The sequence below is a fragment of the Neltuma alba genome, unplaced genomic scaffold, assembly GCF_004799145.2.
Source record: "Neltuma alba isolate B1F8T4 unplaced genomic scaffold, ASM479914v2 tig00011881_pilon, whole genome shotgun sequence".
Classification (NCBI taxonomy): Eukaryota; Viridiplantae; Streptophyta; class Magnoliopsida; order Fabales; family Fabaceae; genus Neltuma; species Neltuma alba.
Genome location: NW_021636483.1, coordinates 274,021 through 295,264, shown reverse-complemented (window position 1 = coordinate 295,264; position 21,244 = coordinate 274,021). Strand labels below are relative to the sequence as shown.

Below are 21,244 nucleotides of genomic sequence, written 5' to 3'. Positions count from 1 at the left end.
CTTAAATAAATCCAAAACCTTTTTACCTTTATCAAAATGTGAACGGGATAACTTATCTGATGATCACCGTAAAACTCTGAATAATAGTACATAATTTTCTTTTATTTATTGCATCATAATACCATAGATCCAAAAAACAAGTTTAACAAAACCCAGAAAAAGCCCCAAAAAAAAAAAAACAAACTGGATGCTTTTTTTTTTCTTTCCCTTTTTAACCTTTTCCTTTCCCAATGATTCTACAGAGCACGCACTTTTGGATCAACCAGTAGAGAAGGAGGAGAATTATGAAGAGACTCATCGCAATACCCTTCAAGTATATCACCTTCTTCATTGGTAAACCCTAGAGAGCTCATAATATTAGGCCAGCAATCTTGCCCTAACACCTTCTTAATGGCTTGGCAGCATCCATGCCCTAAGTACGTCTCACCACTGAGGAAGAACGTTATAACCTCCCCACTACAAGCTTGCAGCTCAAACAGTGAGTCCCAACAGGTCGACGGCCCGGCCTCCAGCTTCAGCCGTGCGGCAAGGCTAGCCGCTGGGGAGGCAGCCGACGGATCCAAGAGTGTTCGGGCCTCGACCATTGCTGATGTTATGATAAGAGCAATGAGGATGAAGAAGCTGTTGGTGGAAGCGGCCATTGGAGAAATTGAAGTATGTGAGAAGGAATTGAAGTTGTAGTGTGTGGATGGTTCTGTGAAACCAGCTAGCGAGGTTTTGGGGCTTATATGTAGCGGACGATAATGAATATAATTAATTTACAGTTACTTAAGATAGAAGAAGAAGGGGCTCCAAGTTAATTGTGATAACTAGCGGTTTCTATGATATGGCTAATTATTAGTTACTTTAAATATGGATTGATGTGTTAATGCATAAGGAATGTTAAAAGCCACTGTGTGTATTTGCGGTGAAGTTAATCTGACATAAATTTTGTTGCTTATGTTAATTTTTTTTAAGTTTTTATTAGGGGGACAACGTACCTTCACAAGGCGAGGGATATCATATCACGTATTTGATGATTATTAGAATTATAAAAATAGATAGATTAATTGCTTCATGGCAATCTAGCATAAACAAAATCATAATACTACCTTGGATCCTTAATATAAGGGTTAGTTTGACTTTCAATTTGAAGACCCCAATTCATTTTATTTATCATATTTATCTTTTTTTTTTCAAAATAGTCATTGTAGTAGTTGCACATGTTAAAAGTTCAATCAAATAGTAATTTTAACTAATACATGATTAGCAATGATATTTTAAAGAAGATAATACATAATTATTATAAATAACTAATTCAACAAACTTTCTTAATCTACTCAAATTAGTTAATTAGCTTTCATATTTTAAAGAAGTAATAAAATACTACCTCAGGTCCTTAAAATAAGAATTAGTTTGACATTCAATTTGATTCTAAATATAATACTCAAATCTACTTTGTCTATAATATTTACCAACAAATCTCATATGACAGAGTAGCAGTAAGAACAATATATATAGACCAAAAGAAATAAAAAAACAAATAGTATTTCTTGAAATATGAAACTAAGTTTATTGGTGAGTATTTTCTTAGTAAATAAGGTAATATTTTCTCATTTTATAATAATAATGAAATAAAATATTCAATCATTCAATTTATTCAAGTTTCAACGTAAAACCGCATGACCGCAATCGTACGTAACGGTTTATAACGTTGCAGGTATTGAAAACGAATCAACATTGCCTTCTTTTTTCCTGGTAATTAAGCTAAGACAGAAAATAAACTTGTTTACCAAAAGCGGCTAGAATTCGGACTGTTTTATCAACTTACTATTTTTTAAAAGAAAAAGCTATTAGTACAACAGATTTCTTAATATTTGACGGTTAATTTTATTCATATTTGACAGTTTTGAACCGTCAAATAAAAAAGCATCATATGTGCTATGTACAAATATTTGACGATTTTTAACCATCAAATAAGAGTATATTAACAAGAGTATATAAGGATACTCTTATTTGACGGTTCTTCACAAGAACCGTCAAGTAAGGGCACCCTTACTTGACAATTCTATTGAAGAACCATCAAGTAAGGGTACACTTATTTGATATTTTATAATTATTTTTCATTATATATTTTTATTAATTTTTTTATTTTTAATATTTACTATAACATATATTATAATCATAGAATGATAGCAAGCGAATCATATAAAATAAAGATGTTATATTTATGGAATTCAAAATCCTATACATTATAGATAAACACCATATAATTCAAAAGAAATTAATCACTTGAGCACTCCCTATATAAAAATATTGTCTAATAAATTCTTTGAATTCTTAAAAAAAAAACCTATCTTCTAAAAAATTTCCTAGATATCGTTGTTGATCAAACACCACAATCCAAGCCCCTCTGTTTCCATATGCATATATCCATAACTGTTTGAAAAAAAATTGGCTTCGTTGCCTCAATCTGTAACAAAAAATTTCTAAAAATCAGCACAAGTTAATCGCCATTTGGCTAAATACAAGGAATAAATTTTGACTGAAACAAACTACTTATTTTATTTTTTTAATCATCAAATAATTCCTAAAAATCTGTAACTAAATGAAATAATGTTGCAGCTAATACAGCATATCTCAAAACTAATTGATTGTTGAAAATCAAATTTGATTGTCCATAAAGGATAAATAAAAAATCAGCATATGACCCAACCTTGTATAAAGATCTTCTTGTTCTTCAAATGTTGTGTTCATCAATATCTGAAGCAAACATTAGTAGCAACAGTTTTTTTTTTTTTAAGTTCAAGTATTAGATTTGATTCATAATTCATGCTATATATAATAATACGCAAATTACCTAGTCTGAAATCATTTCAACTGACACACTTTGTGGCCCATAACAAATGATTAATGATAAATATATGTAAAAACTACCATCAATATATGCAAATTGAAAATAAAATAAAATAAAATATGATAACAAGCGCATGAAAATTTGGGTTGATCAATATCAATAGTTAAGGATCTTAAAATACTCTGCCAAAGCATAAGAGTGTTATTAAAAATACCTATGAAGTACTTAGGCAAATACAGAAATAGTTCAGTACAGTTTACTTCTTCCAATAATTATCCTATCTCCTGTGTGGCTTTAAGCAACTGTAGTGCATTTTCTTAGACTTGGTTTATCCTTGTAGAGCAATACATTATTGTGGCCTAACGCCAATCTATCAAAATTATAATAAAAACACAATAGAATAACTAAGAACAGTAAGTAGCATATAATGCATTCACTTCTAGCCTATAAGCTAATTCAAACTGTAATTCAAATAGCCAATCAATTAGACCAGTATCTAAAACTTGTGTAATGCAAATATCCAATCAATTAGATTAGTATCTAAAGATAGAAAAAGGGGAAGACTATAAATTTATGTAATTCAAATATCAAATCAATTATCCATAGAGATGAAAAGAACAAGAAGAAAATTTCTAAGAATTTCATCAAACTATAAGCAAATTTCTATTCATCCTTATAATTCATCTCCTTCTTTGGGCGAAAAACACAAATTAGCCTCTCGAACCTCAAGTATTTCATATCAGAATTTAAAAATAGAGACTAACACCTTACCTAATTTAGGTGTTTGCCTTTTGGCATAAACGAATGATTGGAACAGCACTTTCTTGCACACTTCTTCTCTATACCAAGGTCGTGAGAAATGGTTTAAGATTTAGGAGTCACTACTTACTAGCTACTCCAGAGGCTAGGCTAAATGCGAGAGGAAGCCATGTCAGCTTTCACTGAAATAAAGCTTGAGAAGTTAGGGCACAAAATCTGAGTAAGTATTTCGATGCCAGATATGAGATTGTGAGAAGGGTTGGATTTGACTTTAGAATAATAGATAAATAGAATATAGTGTATGAAAAGATTTGAACCCTAGGTCAATCAGATCTAAGAATGAAATCGATCTATCCCCTGTAAAATCAAATGATGAGAGCGATAACTGACACCGATTCGATTTCAACCTTCTCTTCTTCACAATATTCATTAAGTTCGTGAAGGGGAGGGGTGGTAGTGCGATGGTGAGAGAAGGGCGGCTACTTAATGCGTATAAAGTGAGGCTTCAATAGAGCAATTGAGAGAATCAGGATCAATGATCACCTAAAATAATATGAAAAGGGTTAATATTTGACGGTTATATAATTTAACCGTGAAGTAAAAACTTATAATTTTTTTTTTAAATTTCTTCATAATAAATATTTGACTCTTTTCATTTTTAACCGTCAAATATAAATTTCTAATACTTGACGGTTTTTATAAATAACTGTCAAATAAGCACTATTTCAATTTCTGTCCCATCTTATTTGACGTTTTTACCCAATAACCGTCAAATATTAAGTGTCATATATGATAAAATCTGTACTAGTATATTGTAATTATGGGCTTGTTTGTTTTTGTTCTTTATTTTCTTGTTCTCAAAACAATTTTATAAAATTATTTTTTAGAACAAGTTTTGAAAAAAAAAAAACAAAAGAATTTGTTTGGATAATAATTTAAAAAATCATGTTTAAAAAAAAACCATAGAAAACTACACTTGGTAGGTGATAGTTGTCATTGGTGATAATAAGTGGTGGATAATAGGTGAGAAGAGAAGAAGATTTCTTAAAATTTTTCAAAACAAAAAATAAAAAACACAAAAACAAAAACAGGAAATCATGTAAAAGTTGTTTTGATTTTTAAAAACATGTTACTTTTTTTTGTTTTTTAAAACAATCAACTAAAAACAACTTACCAAACAAATTTTTTTGTTTTTCTATTTTTAAAAATAAAAAATTGTTCTCAAAATAAGAAACCAAACAGGCCCTATATATTGATGACTTCAAGTACATTTTCTATTTTAAAATAATTATCAAGTCACTTTAAAATTTTGGTTTCCTTACAATAATTTTTACTTTAGAATTTTAGGGAAACACTAATTATTTTTTTAATCACTTTACTACTTCATCAATAAAAGTAATGGTCAGTGAGGTTTAGTAGATAGGCATACATACTAACATTTTAATACAAAAACACTCCCTTCATATATATATATATATATATATATATATTAGATTTTGGTATAAATAACTTAGGCAATTCATAATGAAAATTAATCCCGATTGTATATAGGATTCAAAGTCATAGAAGATCAACACCAGTTATAATTATTCAGCCAAAAATTGTTGTATTATGAAAAGAGCCATATAAACGTTTCGTGTTTTGCACAACGATTGTTTGAATATTGATTATTTTATAGATATATTAAATGTATTGATATTGATTAGTATGAAGTTTTGGGAGTATAAGATACTTAAATAACCCAAATTCTTATTTAGGTTATTAAATTTGTCAAACTTCTAATTAGATCACATAATCCAAAAAAAAGATTTTGAAATCTTATGAAATGATTTTAATGCCGCTTTCAATAGAAATCAAGAGAAAAAAGTTTTAAATTAACATATTTTATTTTACAATTAGTACGTTTTAGTTTTAAATTAACAATTTTCTCTTTTCATAATACTCTTGTCTAAGTATTTGAATAAAACTTGATTACAAGACAACATTAAAAGTTAATAAGTTTAATTATGTAATTAACAAGTTTGAATTTTAAACTAACAGCTTTATATCTCTAAAACACATGCAATAAGTCTCTAAATAAAACTTAATCATAATAGAACCTTAAAAATTAATATTTTCTATTTCACAGTTAACACGTTTTAATTTTAAATTTACAACATTTTCTTTCTAGAACACACTTGCGATAAATTTTGAATAAAACTTGATCACAATATTAAACACGTTTTAATTCTAAATTACAATTTTTTGTCTCTGTAACACACTTACAATAAATCTTTAAATAAAACTTGATCACAATATAATCTTAAAAATTAATATATTTCTTTTTACAGTTAAACACGTTTCAATTCTAAATTAATAATTTTTTTGTCTCCATAACACTTTTAATAAGTTTTTGAGTAAGAGTTATTACATTATAACCTTGAAAATTGACATGTTTAATTTTGTACTTTACATGTTTTAATTTTAAATTAACAATTTTCTATCAAGATAAAACTATCTGGACTAAGAAAGGAAGATTTAATATAAAAACTAACTTATCATTAGCTTCTTGATTGATTTTCTGACTTTTTAATGGTAGACACCAAGTTTTTCTTGTTCAAAGCTCTTACACAAAGTGAAAATGATAAAAAAAAATTCATCTCTTTAGGTATCTAATGAAAAAGACATTTGAGTCTTTTTATAAAATTGTAAAATTTCTTTTTGGGTCATGTGACTCAATTAGGGTTTTGACTAATTCAATAACATAAAGGATTAATTAATCCGCAAGTCCTTGTAGTTTTAGCCAATTTTGAATTATGTCCTTATATTTTTTTTTCTTTTTATCAGGTCCTTATACTTTCATTTGTTTTTAATTAAGTCCTCGCATTTATTTTTCTTTTTATTAAGTCCTTATAATTTCACTAAATTTTTAATCAGGTCCATCTAGTTTTAATTTTTATTTATTAATTAAATATAAACTTAATAAAATAAATTAATACTGAAATATAAAATATTAATAATTAAATTAAATTAATAATTATATAATAAAAGATAAGTAATATAATTAATTAATTCAGGAAATTTTTTTAGAACAATTTTTTTTTTTGCAAAAAAAATATTATAATAATTTATGATTTTTAGAGTATTATTGTTTACAAACTAATATTAAATAATAAATACTATTTTATGTTTATAGAATAGTACTATTAGAATTTATAAAATAAAGAATAAAAAATTTAGGGACTTAATTGAAAATAAGGTGAACTTATAAGGACTTGATAAATAAAAAAATAAATGCAAGGATTTAATTAAAAACAGGTAAAAGTATAAGGACCTGATAAAAAGAAAAAAAATTATAAGGACCTGATTCAAAATTGGTTGAAACTATAAGGACTTTCAGATTAATTATCCCTAACATAAATAAGAATCTCTGTTATTTAAATTTTTTTAAAGAAATTTTTCAAAAAATTTTTATATTATGTAACACACATGCAAATGAAAAGGTTGTAATATTTTTTTTTCATTAACTTAATTTTAAAAGCAATAATTTCAATGGAACCACAACAGTATTGGCGGGGGGAAATGGTCTAATTGTTTTTTTCCTTCACGCGCTGACGCGGCGGGTTCAACGAACTTTCGAAGGTGGTTAAAACCTAAAATTGGCTCGGTCAAGGCATTGCACGGGGTCAAACTTCTCATTAATGCGTTGACATTCACACGTCACAATATGAAGAATGTGTTTTGTTTTTTTGTTTTTAAAAAATCAGATTTAAATCAATTGATATAAAAAATATTAACAATTTTTAAACTAATTTTTAATTATATAATTAAAAATACTAGTACACAAATAAAAATATATTTATTAAAAAAATAATACTTAAATTTCTTTTTATTAAATTTAAGTCTCCAATAATGCTTTAGTATTTAATTTTGTATATTTCATTTTTTATCATTTAATTATTTTCAAATTTCATTTTCATTCTTTAGAATTTAATGAATATTTCTGCGACAATATTCTGTATTTAAAAATCATATTTTAGATCACATAAGTTAAAAATATTTGCCGTAAATTATTTAAAAATTGAAATTATTTTACAAGTTCAGAGGATAAAATGTTTGTTCACTTTAGAGACCGTAAAGTGAAATGTGGTTATGATAGTGCAGATAAATTTTAAACATCCAAGCATACATGAAGTGATGAACTACAATGGGAAAAATAAATTAGGAGTAAATTCAACTTTTAGATATACAAAATAAGTATTTAGTTATTATTTTTATATTTTGCATGTGAAATGGTTTAATTTTTTGAGTACTAATTAAATTTTCCTACATAAAATTACTTGGGTATATCTTTTATGAATTTCTCAATTAGAATTAGAAAATTTTATTTTGCTAATATATGCTGATCAAATTAAGTATTAAAGTAAATTATACATTTGACAAATAATTCTGAATTTTGTTGAATATAATTCAATTCTTTGTTCTTAAATTTTGTCCATAATTTTGAATAAAATAAAAACAAAAGTACCGTTTACTTAAAAGTCTCTAAAGTTAAGAGCACTAACGTATGTGTCACTGCTTTACTTAGACCAAAGTTCAACCAAAAAACATAAAGAATAGACTTAGACCAAAGTGACCAATGGCCAATAATTTAATTTGAAACAATGCCGTGTATGATTGTAACTTTTGACCATTCTTTTAGTCCAGCATTTTGTATATGTTCTCTTTAAAATATGAGTTAATTAAGATGTTTGTTTTGATAATAGATATAAAAGTTTAATTTATTTTATCTCTTAAATTTATAATTTTTTTCTCAACTATGCTTAAAAATTACATATATTAAAAGGATTTCTAAAAATAGAAATAATGATTAAATGAGATATTATAAGTAAACGTAGACATATTTGTTATAAATAACTAATCTAACAAATTTTTTTAATATTTATAAATTAGTTATCTAATTTTTATATTTAAGATCTGAAAACAATGTCTCATCCAAATTTTGCTTACACCAGAGTTAAATTTCTTCTAAAAATATCAATTGTTTTAACTTGAACTATCCGTTTAGACATAATTGTTATGCTATAAACATTTTTGTCTACTACTACTCTTTCCACCCTAATAATTTTATAATGGCATCTCAAATTTTAAGTTATCATTTGTCACGTAACAATCATGTTTTTTATGTTAGAAAATAACGTAAAGATGTTCACATTTTCAGATGGCTTCGATTAATTAATTAATTAAAAAAAAGTTGGAAGAAAGTATGAATTAAAGAAAAATACATAAAAGAAAAGAGTCATTTCATGTGTTCATATTTTTCTCTCGTTAATGTAATTGTAATATAAATAGCCTTCCTCTCTTCGCTCTGCTTTTACGAGAGCTTGCTTAAGCTCAAATCAGAAAGCTACCTCATGGACCTCAATTTGAGATGTGCCAAGCTGTTCGTTATTCTTCTCTTAATTGCTTCCACTTCACAGCTCTTATTCTCACTGTCTGCTTTCGCAGACACAGGAATTCTCGATAATGAAGAAGGTAAACGGGCATGAATCAGAGAACCAGAGCTTGTTTGTTGTTGTGTTTGATCACTGCTCAACATTTGTGCCAAATACCGCAGGATGCTTTTGATTATGCCCGATCAGTTTTTTTTTTCTTGACCATATGATGGTATGCGTATTGTATCATTTTTAGAACATGTTGAAGCTCACCTGCTTGGTTTTTGGTAACTAACGATAACGAAAGTAAAACTAGAAATTTTGGAATATCTGGTATTAGCAAAACCTGAGAAGATTAGTTTAGCAGTTAGTAAGTATCTTGGGATCGTTAAAGATATAAAAATGAGGCTGAATAATTGATGTGAGTTGCTTAGAGTTTGAAGTATTTGTTAAGATTGTTTGCTCTGTAATAGTTATTTCTTTTCTTTTTGGGAATTTCTATTTTCATATTGCTGATTGTGTCTGAATTATGCATAATGCAGCTAACACATTGAAAGAGATAGCGAGGAAAATAGGGAAGAATGACTGGGACTTTGAAAAAGATGATCCTTGCAGTGGGAAAGGGCAGTGGAATGCGTCTGATGAGAGCGCACATTTTGAGAGCATTGTGGTCTGTAAATGTAACGAGTCTTCTTGCCATGTTGTAAGCATGTACTGTTCTATTACCATCTCACGATCCTTTCTTTCTTTCTTTCTGTTTGGACCAATAATTTGAGTTCAGTTCTTTCTGCCACGAGAGAGAAAGTGAAGACAAACTGTGAATTCTATGAATGCGTGGGAGTTGGGAGGAGAACAGGCCAGAAGGAATCCAAGAAAAATGGAAGGGGAGAGAAAGAAGACAAATGAGTGGTCAAAAGATCATTTTCCTTCCCCTGTTTTGGTGGGGAAATATCTTGATTCTTTTAAAGTTACAAAAGAGGGAATACTGAGGACGATTTTGGAACTATGAAAGAAAAAAACTTTCGTTATGCTTTTCTCCTGACTGATACTTTAAAATTATCAAAAGGTTTCAATCAAACTTTCGCTTCTCCTGCACTATCCTCCACCAAACATACTCGAATATCATTGGTATAATGTATAAATTTTTATTTAATTTTAGTACTCTTTTTGGTTATATGCTACTGGTGCTTGCACTTAAGAATATACATTTAAAGCTATCTGGACATGTTATAGCAGAATTTACGTTTAATCGTTTTCTGTTTTCGTCTTCTGTAAATTGTGTAAACCTGTTTGGTCAGTAAGATAAAAGGTTGCAAAAGGTTCATTTGGAAAGCCTATCGCTGCATTCCTGCACATCATGTTATTTTAATATTTTCTGTGCAATGGTATTTCTCACCGATTTAGTTTACTACTTTGACAATAATTTTTATCCCTTCAAAAATATTTCGTAGTCTTATGGAAAGAATACTTATTTCGGTTATTGATAAAAACAACTAATAATACTTTGTATTCTTCAAAACTTTATACAATCGGCTAATCCTGAACAAAAAATTTGGTCTCCGCTACTTGTTCTAAATTCTTTTTCACATTATGTATTTGCAGATCCTTGAAGGCCCAGAATCTTTCTGGTGCTATCCCGCCGGAATTTTCCAAGCTAAATCATCTCAAGAAACTGTAAGATAAACCAGACGTCTACTAAACAAGTTAATGATCTTCTGTTTCTCTCAATGATGTTTCTGTAGAATCCACATATTCATAGCCCCAAAATCCTAAGTTAAAATTCTTTAGGGTATGTCTGAGAGTTGAGAGTAGAAGAAAGGAAAGAATCTATGAAAAATGGATGATTTGCCTTCCCTTTGTTTCGGAAAATTTCATCCTAAAAAATCCCACTAATTGGAAAAACTAATAATTATGAAGAAGGTCTTCATTATACTCTTTTCCTTCCCCAAATGTGGAAACATCTTAATGAAACATTCCCTTCCTTTCCATGCATTATCCGCCTTGTAAACAAACCTTCAGGTCTTTGTTATCAAGTGAAAACGCAGTGCTTAGAAATTTTACTGGAGAGTCAGTTATATAGAGTAAATTGTAAAGAAAACTATGCTTTTACCGGACCTGTTCGTCTTGAATGCCAGAGGAGTTGGGTGTTTCTTTGTTATTACCTCTAAAGAATCTGGTTAGAACTACACTCTGCCAGATTATTGTTAATTCTTAACATCACTTGACGCTTGAGTTCCATCAGAACCTAATAGCTCAGACGCAGAAAATTATAGTCAAGTTCTCTGCCTTTTATATGGTCTACGGCTAAATTACCTTGTCTTGTGCTCTAAACAGGACACTGAGTCTTAACATTCTCAATGGTTCTATACCTGGCCAATGGGCTAATATGCATTTGGTTGACCTGTGAGAACTTTCTGCCATGCACTCTCTGCTTTCATCAACTCTCCTCTTGAATAGCTCATTTTTTAACTACATTTATTATCAATTTCTGTTAATTTAATATGCAGCTCGATTATGGGAAACAGATTGTCAGGCCCTTTCCCTGCAGTTCTCACGAACATCACGACTCTCCAGAACCTGTACGTTGGGATCATTCCAAAATTTCTATGTTCATGTCTACATGCAAACAAATTTATTTAGATGTCTCATGTTTGCGAATCCATTATTGTTAAAAGAAAGCGAAAAGAAAGCATATATTTGACTTAGGTTAATCTTCCCTCTACTATCATTATCCTTATCATTTTTTTTTTTGGGGTATGCAATGGGGTACTGTCGTCGTCGTCATCATTACTATTATCTTTTAAGTTATTACCATCAAAACATTATCCCTTAATTTTCTTTATGCCCAGACTTGCAACTTCTATACCTGCCTAGAGGCAACTGGAGATGATTTGTCAGCATTGCCAACTAAATCTAACTTCAAATTGGTTTATTTGCCTGATTAAATATTTGCACAAATGTTATAGGACTATTGAAGGAAATCTATTTTCGGGTCCCATTCCACGAGATATTGGAAACTTGATCAAGTTAGAAAAACTGTAATTTCTCTCACTTATTTTATTTGCTTTATCCGAATATGTTGATACATATCTGATGCTGCTGCTTCCCTAATATACTGTACTGTGCTGTTTAACATGAATAACGTTTTGTGTCTTCCAGCCATCTGTCGTCAAACGCATTCACTGGAGAATTGCCAGTTGAACTTTCCAAATTGAAGAATTTGACTGACTTGTAAGCCTTTGCTTTCCTATCAAGCTAGTTTACTCCTAATCCATATCAATCAAACTAGTTTATGGAGGATGGCAAAGTTATATGAACTTTTCGGAGCCAAACGCTAGTAACTAAATTGAAGTTGTCCAGAGGCCATGTAAACCTTAAACTTTAAAACTGGGGACTGAAATTCTACACCTTGTAATTCGGATCAGAACACAACATTCATGGGCCTCTATTTTATATCATGAACTACAGAATTATTGCATTTACCTAATTCTGGATGCATGCTTTTTCATGTTTCTTTTATTTTTCTACATTGTTGTTCTACTGACTATCCTTATGGGATACATTCTAGGAGGCTAAGCGACAATAACATCTCTGGGCGCATTCCTGATTTTATTGGAAGCTGGACATTAATTGAAAAGCTGTAAGCTTCCCCAGGCCCCCAGCTTTCTCTTTCTGTAGTTTTGCATTTTTCGGAGCTTACTACATCAATTTTGTTTTTTGATCAGGCACATGGAGGGTTGCTCTCTTGAGGGGCCCATACCTTCAAGCATTTCAGCCTTGACAAGCTTAAGTGATTTGTATGCATTGCTTTATCATATTTTCATTTTATCATGGAAGGAGAAATGTACAATATGGTGTTTGTACATGAAACGGTCAGGATTTAATTTCAACAACCTGCTGTGTGGGCTCCACATATGCGGAATAAGTGATAACCATTTGAATGTTCTGTACCATATTGTACTTCAGAATTCCTCATCGTAGAAAATGGGAAATTTTGGAATGTGATTGTTTTTGTTGTTGCTTGATATTTAGGAGGATAACTGATCTAAAAGGTGGAGCCTCTGATTTCCCATCATTAAGAAACATGAAATTCATGGAGAAATTGTGAGTTCAGTGACCTTGACGTCTTTTTTTTCCCCATAAAATTCTTACAAAATTATCTGTATTTAACTTGGATGAGGATATCATAATGCAGGATATTGAGGAACTGTATGATTAAAGGGGAGATCCCAGAAGATATTGGGAGAATGGAAAACCTGATAACCTTGTAAGTAATTCAAAGGAACAACTTTAAAATCTATCAACCATGTTGCCTTTTGACATAATCCTTGAATTGGTGTGTGGTAGGGGAAGAGGAGGGTTTTGGGAACCCACTTTCACCCTCAGTCATTTTCGAACCATCATTAATCCCTCCCTACCCACTTAATCTTTCCAAAATTAGATGTCTGAAAAAGCTCCTGTTTAGAAATAAATGAACTGCACAAGGTAGTGGAAGAAGTTGTAAATTATGAGCAAACTGCAAGGAAAAAACAAGAAACTAGAACCTAATTTCCATCATGGTTGAGAAAAAAAGAAAAAGAAAAAAGAGGCTAGATAAATTACAAGGCAAAAATGAATTTTGTTTGTGACACAGTTCCCACACTAATTCTTTTACATCTCTCACATTTACTCACTCATAATTATGAGGCTAGATAGATAAAAAAGAGGTGTAAAGTAGTTCAATAACAATGTATTGATAAAACCTCCTATGAATGTACTTTTCTCTATTGCTCAGGTTCGAGGACTAGTATTATGATATTAGTCTAAATTACAGGTTGGTTTGTGCTGTAAATAAATTTATAAATCTAGATGGAAATTTTGGAACAGTAGTAAACATTGTACACACAATACAGGTTTTACTTTATTATTTATATCCATCTTGAAAACCAAGTGTTATACTTTTTGGATAATCTTACATTTTAGCAATAAATCACATATATTTGGGTTGCTGTAGAGATCTGAGTTTCAATAACTTGACTGGAGAGATACCGGCTACTCTTGCCCAACTTAGAAGAGTAAAATTTGTGTAAGTGGCTGAAACAATCGAACTATCTTATTGTGACATCTCGTTCATATTGCCAGGAAAACAACTCTTACATGTTATATAATGTAGATATCTTACTGGGAACAAGCTAGGAGGGACTATTCCTGAGTGGGTCCTTGAATCGAACAAGCAAGTGTATGTAAAGTTACTTGACTAATTATGCTTCATTTCACTTGCTAATTTATGAGTTGAAATAGTTCTTCGCAGCATGGCTGCAACTAGACAAGTAAAACTTTTTTTAATACTTTATTGTGTACAGTGATATTTCTAATAATAACTTTAGCTGGGATGGCTCAGGTCCTGTTGAATGCCTGCAAGGGAGCGTGTAAGTTATGTTTAAGATGAATTTTTCAATTACTCTGCATCAGTATTAATTATGACAGGGATAACATTTTGTAATTTGTCCAGGAACATGGTCGAATGCTACTCTTCTTCTGTGGATACAGAGTAAGGCCTTTGGGCTTGGACTATCAACTTTACCTGTTAGCTCTAGAGGAATATCTTGTATAAAATATGGATTATGATAATAGGGGTAGATCTTCTGTTCATATTCAAGATATAACCTCAAATTTATCTTTGTTGCAGAAGTAGAGTTAATCCATGCATGAAAAGGAATTTCCCATGTCCTGCTTCCACCGGGCAATGTAAGTATGTGACAGCACATAATTATAAATTTTCTTGGGCGTCACTAGTATCAAAGATTCAATCCATTTATTATAATCTATAACATGCTTCCTCAAGTCTTCCGAAACTTCAAATATGAACAAAGTGTAGCCATCATACTCTGGACAAGGTGACGGGGAGATTTCATCAACTTGGTCTTAGAAGTATTGATGCGCATCAAGGTCAAAGACCACTTAAAACATTTTCATTATTAGATAAAGGCCTTAAATAATATATTGTTATAACTCAAGAAGACATTAGTTAGCCAAGCTGTCACATATAGTATTCTAGCAATTCCAGTGACATTTTTCTATGCTATTGTCTATCTTTGCCGTTATTTATTGACGGATTTGCATACTACGTTGTTTCTTCAACAGATCATTATTCATTTCATGTTAATTGTGGTGGTGAGGAAGCCAATGTCAATGATACAATATATGAATCTGACATAGAAAAAAGAGGTGCTGCAGTGTTTTACTCCACCCAGAACTGGGCGCTTAGCAGCACAGGGGACTTCATGGACAATCATCAGAACTCTGATAACTACATTCAGACCAATACTTCTACACTTCTGAATGTCTCCGTCGTCGATTCACAACTATACACAACAGCTCGCATATCTCCTCTTTCTCTCACATACTATGGACTTTGTCTCTTAAATGGAAACTATACTGTGAAGCTTCACTTCGCGGAGATTTTGTTCTTGAATGATAGATCATATTACTGTCTTGGAAGGAGGATATTTGATGTCTACATCCAGGTAAATGTTATTGAAATGAATTGCTGATGGTGTGAGAATTTTCTGCTACATCTAGACCTGTCCTTTTTTCTTTTTTTAAATTTAATTTAGAGGGGCAGAAACTAATAACTTGAGGATACAAGCATGATCGAACCCACAACCTTCCACTTATAGAGGAGTTTTCATGCCACTAGAATACAACGCCATTGGCTGGACTTGTCTATTTTCAACTGTATTAGATACAGGATGGAACATGGAAGCTACCACGACACACTACCAAGTATTTGGTGAAAATCAGTCAACTAAAAAAATTGTTTTGAGCTTGGATGTATGTGGATGCTCTGATATAGGTAGACCAATAAAAGGAAAGTGACCAAAATTTAAATAATATGATTCTACATCTTATTATTTAGTTGGTAGTCCTTTGTGTTGAAATAGATCATGACGCCAAAATTAAAAGAAAATAAGATTTAAATGTAAACATGCCAATTTTATATGTATGCTTTTCATTTTTACTATTTTTGAAATTTATCGTGTTGATTTATCCTTATATTGTATCGCATGTCTACGTCAATGTCACTGTTTCTCAGATTCCCACTTTATCATACATTGATATATTATTGTGTGGTTTTATATTAAGGGGAATTTGGTCCTGAAAGACTTCAATATAGAAAGTGAAGCTGGTGGTACTGGGAAGCCAGTTGTGAAGACATTCAATACTACAGTCACCCGACATACCCTGAAAATTCACTTCTACTGGGCTGGAAAGGGCACAACAGACATACCACGAAGAGGATATTATGGACCTCTGGTGTCTGCTATATCTGTGTATCCTAGTAAGTAGCTATAATGTCCTGTATCTCCGTGTTAATGCGAGTTGGAGAGACTAGAGTTTGATATAATCAAGAGACGCTATGAATATATTGGATAAACATGGTCAGTTATTGAGCTGCTGTATCAAATGAGATATCCAATGAGATTTTCTCAGGTGCAACTGATTTTATAAGAGATTGGTAAAGTCAACCTGGAAGAGATATATAAGCATATTAGGGGTAGGCCCCATTGAAAAGCATGTTTGATGTGCTTATATTAATTATCAACTTAATTTGTTTATCTTTACTAAACCAGGTCTACCAAAGATCCAATGAAAAGTTATATTCATGATAATTGTAAGGTGAAATTACTAAAGGTCCAAAGAAGTGGTTGGTACCATAACTTGACTGTAGTTTCCTTTCACTTCTTACAAGAGTAGATCATATAGCCAAAATTGTGCTTTTACCTTCAGCATTAACTTAATTAACCTGTTTCTGTTAGCAAAGTACACAAAATGGGGAATGCGTAATACTGAAATTTCTTAACAGGGTGTCGGAATATGAAATAGTTCATTCTGAGACTTGATTAACAACGCATATCAAACTAAGACATGTGGAGAAAGAAATCATTTTTGAACTTTTAAATAGAGTTTACTAACTGGCGTCGATAAAATTTAATCAAGTGTCGGATAACTAAAGGAGAAATATTGGCTTTTGTGACTGCGTATGCTCTTGTGGAATTGTTCTTGTAGTTTCAACCAAATCTATGAGCACTAACTTCCTTTGCACAGATTTCAAACCTCCATCCGGGGATGGAAAGAGAATTTACATCGTGGTGGGCACAATCATTGCTGTTGTAGTTCTTGTTCTCCTGGTCTTGAGCGTCATGAAGTGGAAGGGCTGGCTAGGAGGCAATGACTCTGTATACAAAGGTATAGAACATACCTCCAAAATGTGTACAGTTGAATTATTTTGGAATGGATATTTCAGAATTAAGCTTCTTAATTTCAATTATTTACATTTTACAGTATAATATGTTTTATTCTTGTAAGTTAGTCACCACCTTCATCAGCTTCTTGAAGAATTGATACTATATATATATATATATATATGCAAACAAACAAATTCCTACTCAAGGTTGAATATGAATGGCTTAATGCTTTTAGCGCAGAAAATGAAACGAAAAAGGAATCTGCCAGAAGATATTGTAGACCAAATTATAAACAATCTTTTATTGACATTCAAATTTGAATTTCATTTCCCCAGATCTTAGAGGTTTAGATCTGCAGATGGGATTATTTACTTCAAGACAAATCAAAGCAGCAACTGAAAACTTCAATGCAGCCAACAAAATTGGGGAAGGTGGATTTGGCTCTGTTTACAAGGTAATCCACTAAAAATAAATGAAGGAAAAAACTTAGATGAAATAATTAGGTATTTCTACCAAGTTCTGCAAAAAACAAAAAAAAAATGGCATAGGAGTAACTGTTGTTAGAGTCAATTTTACCACACGTAGTTATAAAAAAATGTACCCGCTTTTCACTCAATTTTGATAGCATTCTAAGAACTCCTCCAGTTTATAATGTCACTTTACTCATCTGTCTATCCATTGTTTACTTTTCTAAATCATTTGATTTTAATGACAATAAATATAGTGTGGGATCTAGGTCCAGATGACTTGAGATAAAGCAGCTCTATGAGACTGTCTTTGGAAAACATGAATTTCTCCGATCCATAAGACTGTAGCCCTTGGTGGGCTAAAAGTAGAGCGAGGTTGTCCTCGTATGTGCTGATTGAAGCATATAATGAATCAAAGAACTATCTGAATTTTATGTAAATTCTGCTGCATGTTTAAAATGCTGGTAAATACAAACTGGACCTCATTCCTCATGCAGGGTCTACTGCCAGATGGCACAGTAATTGCAGTAAAGCAGCTCTCCTCAAAATCTACACAAGGAATCCGTGAATTTGTTAATGAGTTAGGAATGATATCTGGGCTTCAACATCCCAATCTTGTTAAGCTTTATGGATGTTGTGTGGAAGGAGACCAGTTAATGCTGGTATATGAGTATATGGAAAACAATTGTCTATCTCGTTTTCTTTTTGGTAAGCTTAATGTCTGTTATAGATTATGATAAAATTATTGATGGGCTTTCACTAAATAGCTTAGGATAGCCAGTTCAACTGGTCCTTGACTGGGTGTTGAAGCCTAGCCCTCACTCTGCACATGTCATAGTGAACTTACCCTATAAATAAAATCTAGATCAATTGGTAAGAGACAATATCTCTCCTTAGCAATTGGTTTAAAATCTTAAGTTCAAATGTGTGCCAGTGCGTCTTAATGATCACCTAGGAAGCAAATAACCTGGCAAGTCCAGTGAACTTGTGCTTTGTCCATGCTAAGAAAGTACCGTGGCAAACAACAAATTTGGCACCGCTGAGTTTGTTGAATTTTATAGTAACTTCATTCATCACCCTTGACTAAATAATTCAATTTTTTTTAGTTGAAAAGGTGTCCAACTAAGTCCAATATACAGCTAACTAAATAATTATCCTTGCAGGGAAGGATTCTGGCCGCCGAGTGCTATTGGACTGGCCAACTCGGAGGAAAATTTGCCTTGGCATAGCTAGAGCTTTGGCTTATCTCCACGAAGAGTGCGTGATTAAAATCATACACAGGGATATAAAAACAAGTAATGTGTTGCTTGATAAGGATTTTAATGCTAAGATTTCAGACTTTGGTTTTGCAAAACTCAATGTAGATGAAAATTCCCATGTTAGCACTCGCATTGCAGGAACTATGTAAGTTTGTCACATGTCACTACTTTCTTCTCTGGTCTTTTTAAACAACTATAACATGTTGTTTGGAATGAAGCTTTTCCAAATTTTTGTTATTTTATTGTCTTTGTTTTGCAGAGGTTATATGGCTCCTGAATATGCAATGCGTGGTCATCTAACTGATAAAGCTGACGTTTATAGTTTCGGGGTCGTTGCATTGGAAATTGTCAGTGGAAAGAGTAATACAAATTTCAGACTCAGTGAGGAATTCATTTTCCTCCTTGATTGGGTAATTAAAGCCAATTTGAACTTTTTTTTTTACGAGTTCCTTATCTGCATTCTGGTTTACAATTATATCATGTTTTACATTGAGTATCACACAAATAAGAAATTCTTAATCAGAATTTTAGAGTAACAAATGCCATGCTTCACTTCTCAAAATAGAAAAGCCACTGGGAAAGTTAGTCTTCTTGGTGAAACATTGTAATTGAACCTTGGTGTTCTAGGTTCAAATGTTAGGAAGAGAAACAAGGTTCTATGTATGGTATCACAATGTTTCATGGTATGAATATGAATCGTTCGTATGTTATAGAAATCAGTAAAGGTTAAATAATGGATTCCTCCAAAATTGTGCCATCCTATGCCTTTTAATATCCTGGATACTAATATACTAAGCACAAGCATCTTCAACGGCACTTGACATTCAAGATATCAGGGGTGAAGATGATAGTGCACCAAACACCTCTGGTATGAAATAGCCTTTACAGATTGAAATATGTCACGTTCTTATGAAGACTATAACCTTGTCTTAAATCTGGGTTTTTTCCCCAGGCCAATGTTTTGAAAGAGAACGGAAGACTACTAGAGCTGGTCGATCCAGATTTGGGTTCAGAATACTCAACGGAGGAGGCCATGGTAATTCTAAACGTGGCACTCTTGTGTACCAATGCATCTCCTGCGCTTAGGCCAACAATGTCTCAAGTTCTGAACATGCTTGAAGGAAGAAGTAACATGGAGGATCTACTTTCTGATCCAGGACATCAAGCAGCTAATTTCAAATATGAGGCCCTAAGAAGTCACTTCTCTGAGAATCTGAGCCTCCGAGAAAGCATGTCAATTCATGGTCAATGCCCTTATTCCTCTAGTTCAGGCGTTGAAGTAGAAGAGAAGCACCTTCTTGTACGTGCTGGAGCAGACACAACTAAAGCAGACCAGTGAAGACAATCCCATGATGTTTTTGTTTGAAGTTTAGTAGTACTAAAGAAATATGTTCATTTTGGTTCAATGTTGAGCATTAACCAAACTGAACCAAGCAAATTTGTCATACTGAAACGTGCGACTATCTAGTCTTTGAGGTCGATCTGTGTTTTTTTTTTTTTTTTAATTTTATTTGTTGGTTTATGCTGTATTAAGTTGGTTCGCTAATTGATCAATCTGGCTAATTATATATATAAATATATACTCCTCCGGTCCTTAATATAAGACCTATTTAACTAATTTGATTAAATTAAGGAAGTTAGGTAAGTTAGTTAATTATAAGAAAAGTAACACATTTTTTCTAAAATACCATAATCATCTTTCTTAATACCCCTCTCCCTCTTCTAATTGTTTATAGTTGAGAGAGTATCCATAGGGGTAATTTAGAGAAAATTGATAAATATGAGAAATGGGTCTTATATTTAGAACCAAAACCAACTCAAGAATTGAGTCCTATATTAAAGACCGAAGGAGTATATTGTTGGTTTAAAAAAACTACTCCTTCTGGTTTTGTATATAAGCTTCAAATAACTGAATCACGTTTAACGAACTAACAATTAAAATTAGTTAAAAATAATAAAAAGATCAGAAATGTATTTTTATTTTTCAAATTTATCCTTATTTATTAAGAGAGTAAATAAGAGAGACAATAAATGAAAAATGATGAAAGAAAATATATGGAGAGAATATTAACAGAAGAGAGGGAGTACTAAACAAAGTCAAGGCAAAATAGGAGGAAAAAAAGTAATAAACATTTAGACAAATTCAAAAGTAAAACTTATATTTTGCATCAGATCTTTCTTCAAAAATGAAACTTATATATAGGAATGGGGGGAGTTTATTTAGAAGTTTTTTCGTTGAAGAAATTGATTGGTCCAAAGCATGCAACGACCATAACTGATA

General features: G+C 31.5%; 2 protein-coding genes across 5 annotated transcripts; one reads left to right on the top strand and one right to left on the bottom strand.

The window, feature by feature from the left end:
* Positions 1–236: 236 nt before the first annotated feature.
* Positions 237–641, bottom strand: LOC114718979 (egg cell-secreted protein 1.1-like). Its single transcript, XM_028904435.1, has one exon. The coding sequence runs from the start codon at positions 639–641 to the stop codon at positions 237–239; it is 405 nt and encodes a 134-aa protein (XP_028760268.1).
* An 8,906-nt stretch (positions 642–9,547) lies between these two features.
* On the top strand, positions 9,548–20,557 carry LOC114718934 (probable LRR receptor-like serine/threonine-protein kinase At1g07650). 4 transcript variants are annotated; one of them, XM_028904369.1, is made up of 23 exons: positions 9,548–9,712; positions 10,612–10,683; positions 11,344–11,412; positions 11,517–11,588; positions 11,976–12,047; positions 12,169–12,240; positions 12,578–12,649; positions 12,735–12,806; positions 13,042–13,113; positions 13,205–13,276; positions 14,003–14,074; positions 14,162–14,227; positions 14,352–14,417; positions 14,501–14,539; positions 14,678–14,736; positions 15,133–15,515; positions 16,135–16,330; positions 17,098–17,238; positions 17,573–17,691; positions 18,202–18,412; positions 18,868–19,108; positions 19,223–19,373; positions 19,916–20,557. In XM_028904369.1, exons 1-23 carry the CDS (start codon positions 9,591–9,593, stop codon positions 20,300–20,302), a joined length of 2,898 nt encoding a protein of 965 aa, XP_028760202.1. In that variant the 5' UTR covers positions 9,548–9,590; the 3' UTR covers positions 20,303–20,557. The 4 variants fall into 4 exon arrangements, with proteins under 4 accessions (XP_028760202.1, XP_028760205.1, XP_028760203.1 ...); XM_028904372.1 differs by having other exon boundaries at positions 19,223–19,344; positions 19,916–20,139; XM_028904370.1 differs by lacking the exon at positions 11,976–12,047.
* Positions 20,558–21,244: the final 687 nt, after the last annotated feature.

Bases quoted from the DNA above. Each gene is read 5' to 3' on its own strand.
- LOC114718979 (XM_028904435.1), bottom strand. From the start codon at position 641: ATGGCCGCTTCCACCAACAGCTTCTTCATCCTCATTGCTCTTATCATA.
- LOC114718934 (XM_028904369.1), top strand. From the start codon at position 9,591: ATGACTGGGACTTTGAAAAAGATGATCCTTGCAGTGGGAAAGGGCAGT. The intron at 15,516-16,134 runs GTAAATGTTATT...TTTTATATTAAG, and splicing joins TATTTGATGTCTACATCCAG to GGGAATTTGGTCCTGAAAGA. The intron at 19,109-19,222 runs GTAAGTTTGTCA...TTTGTTTTGCAG, and splicing joins ACTCGCATTGCAGGAACTAT to AGGTTATATGGCTCCTGAAT.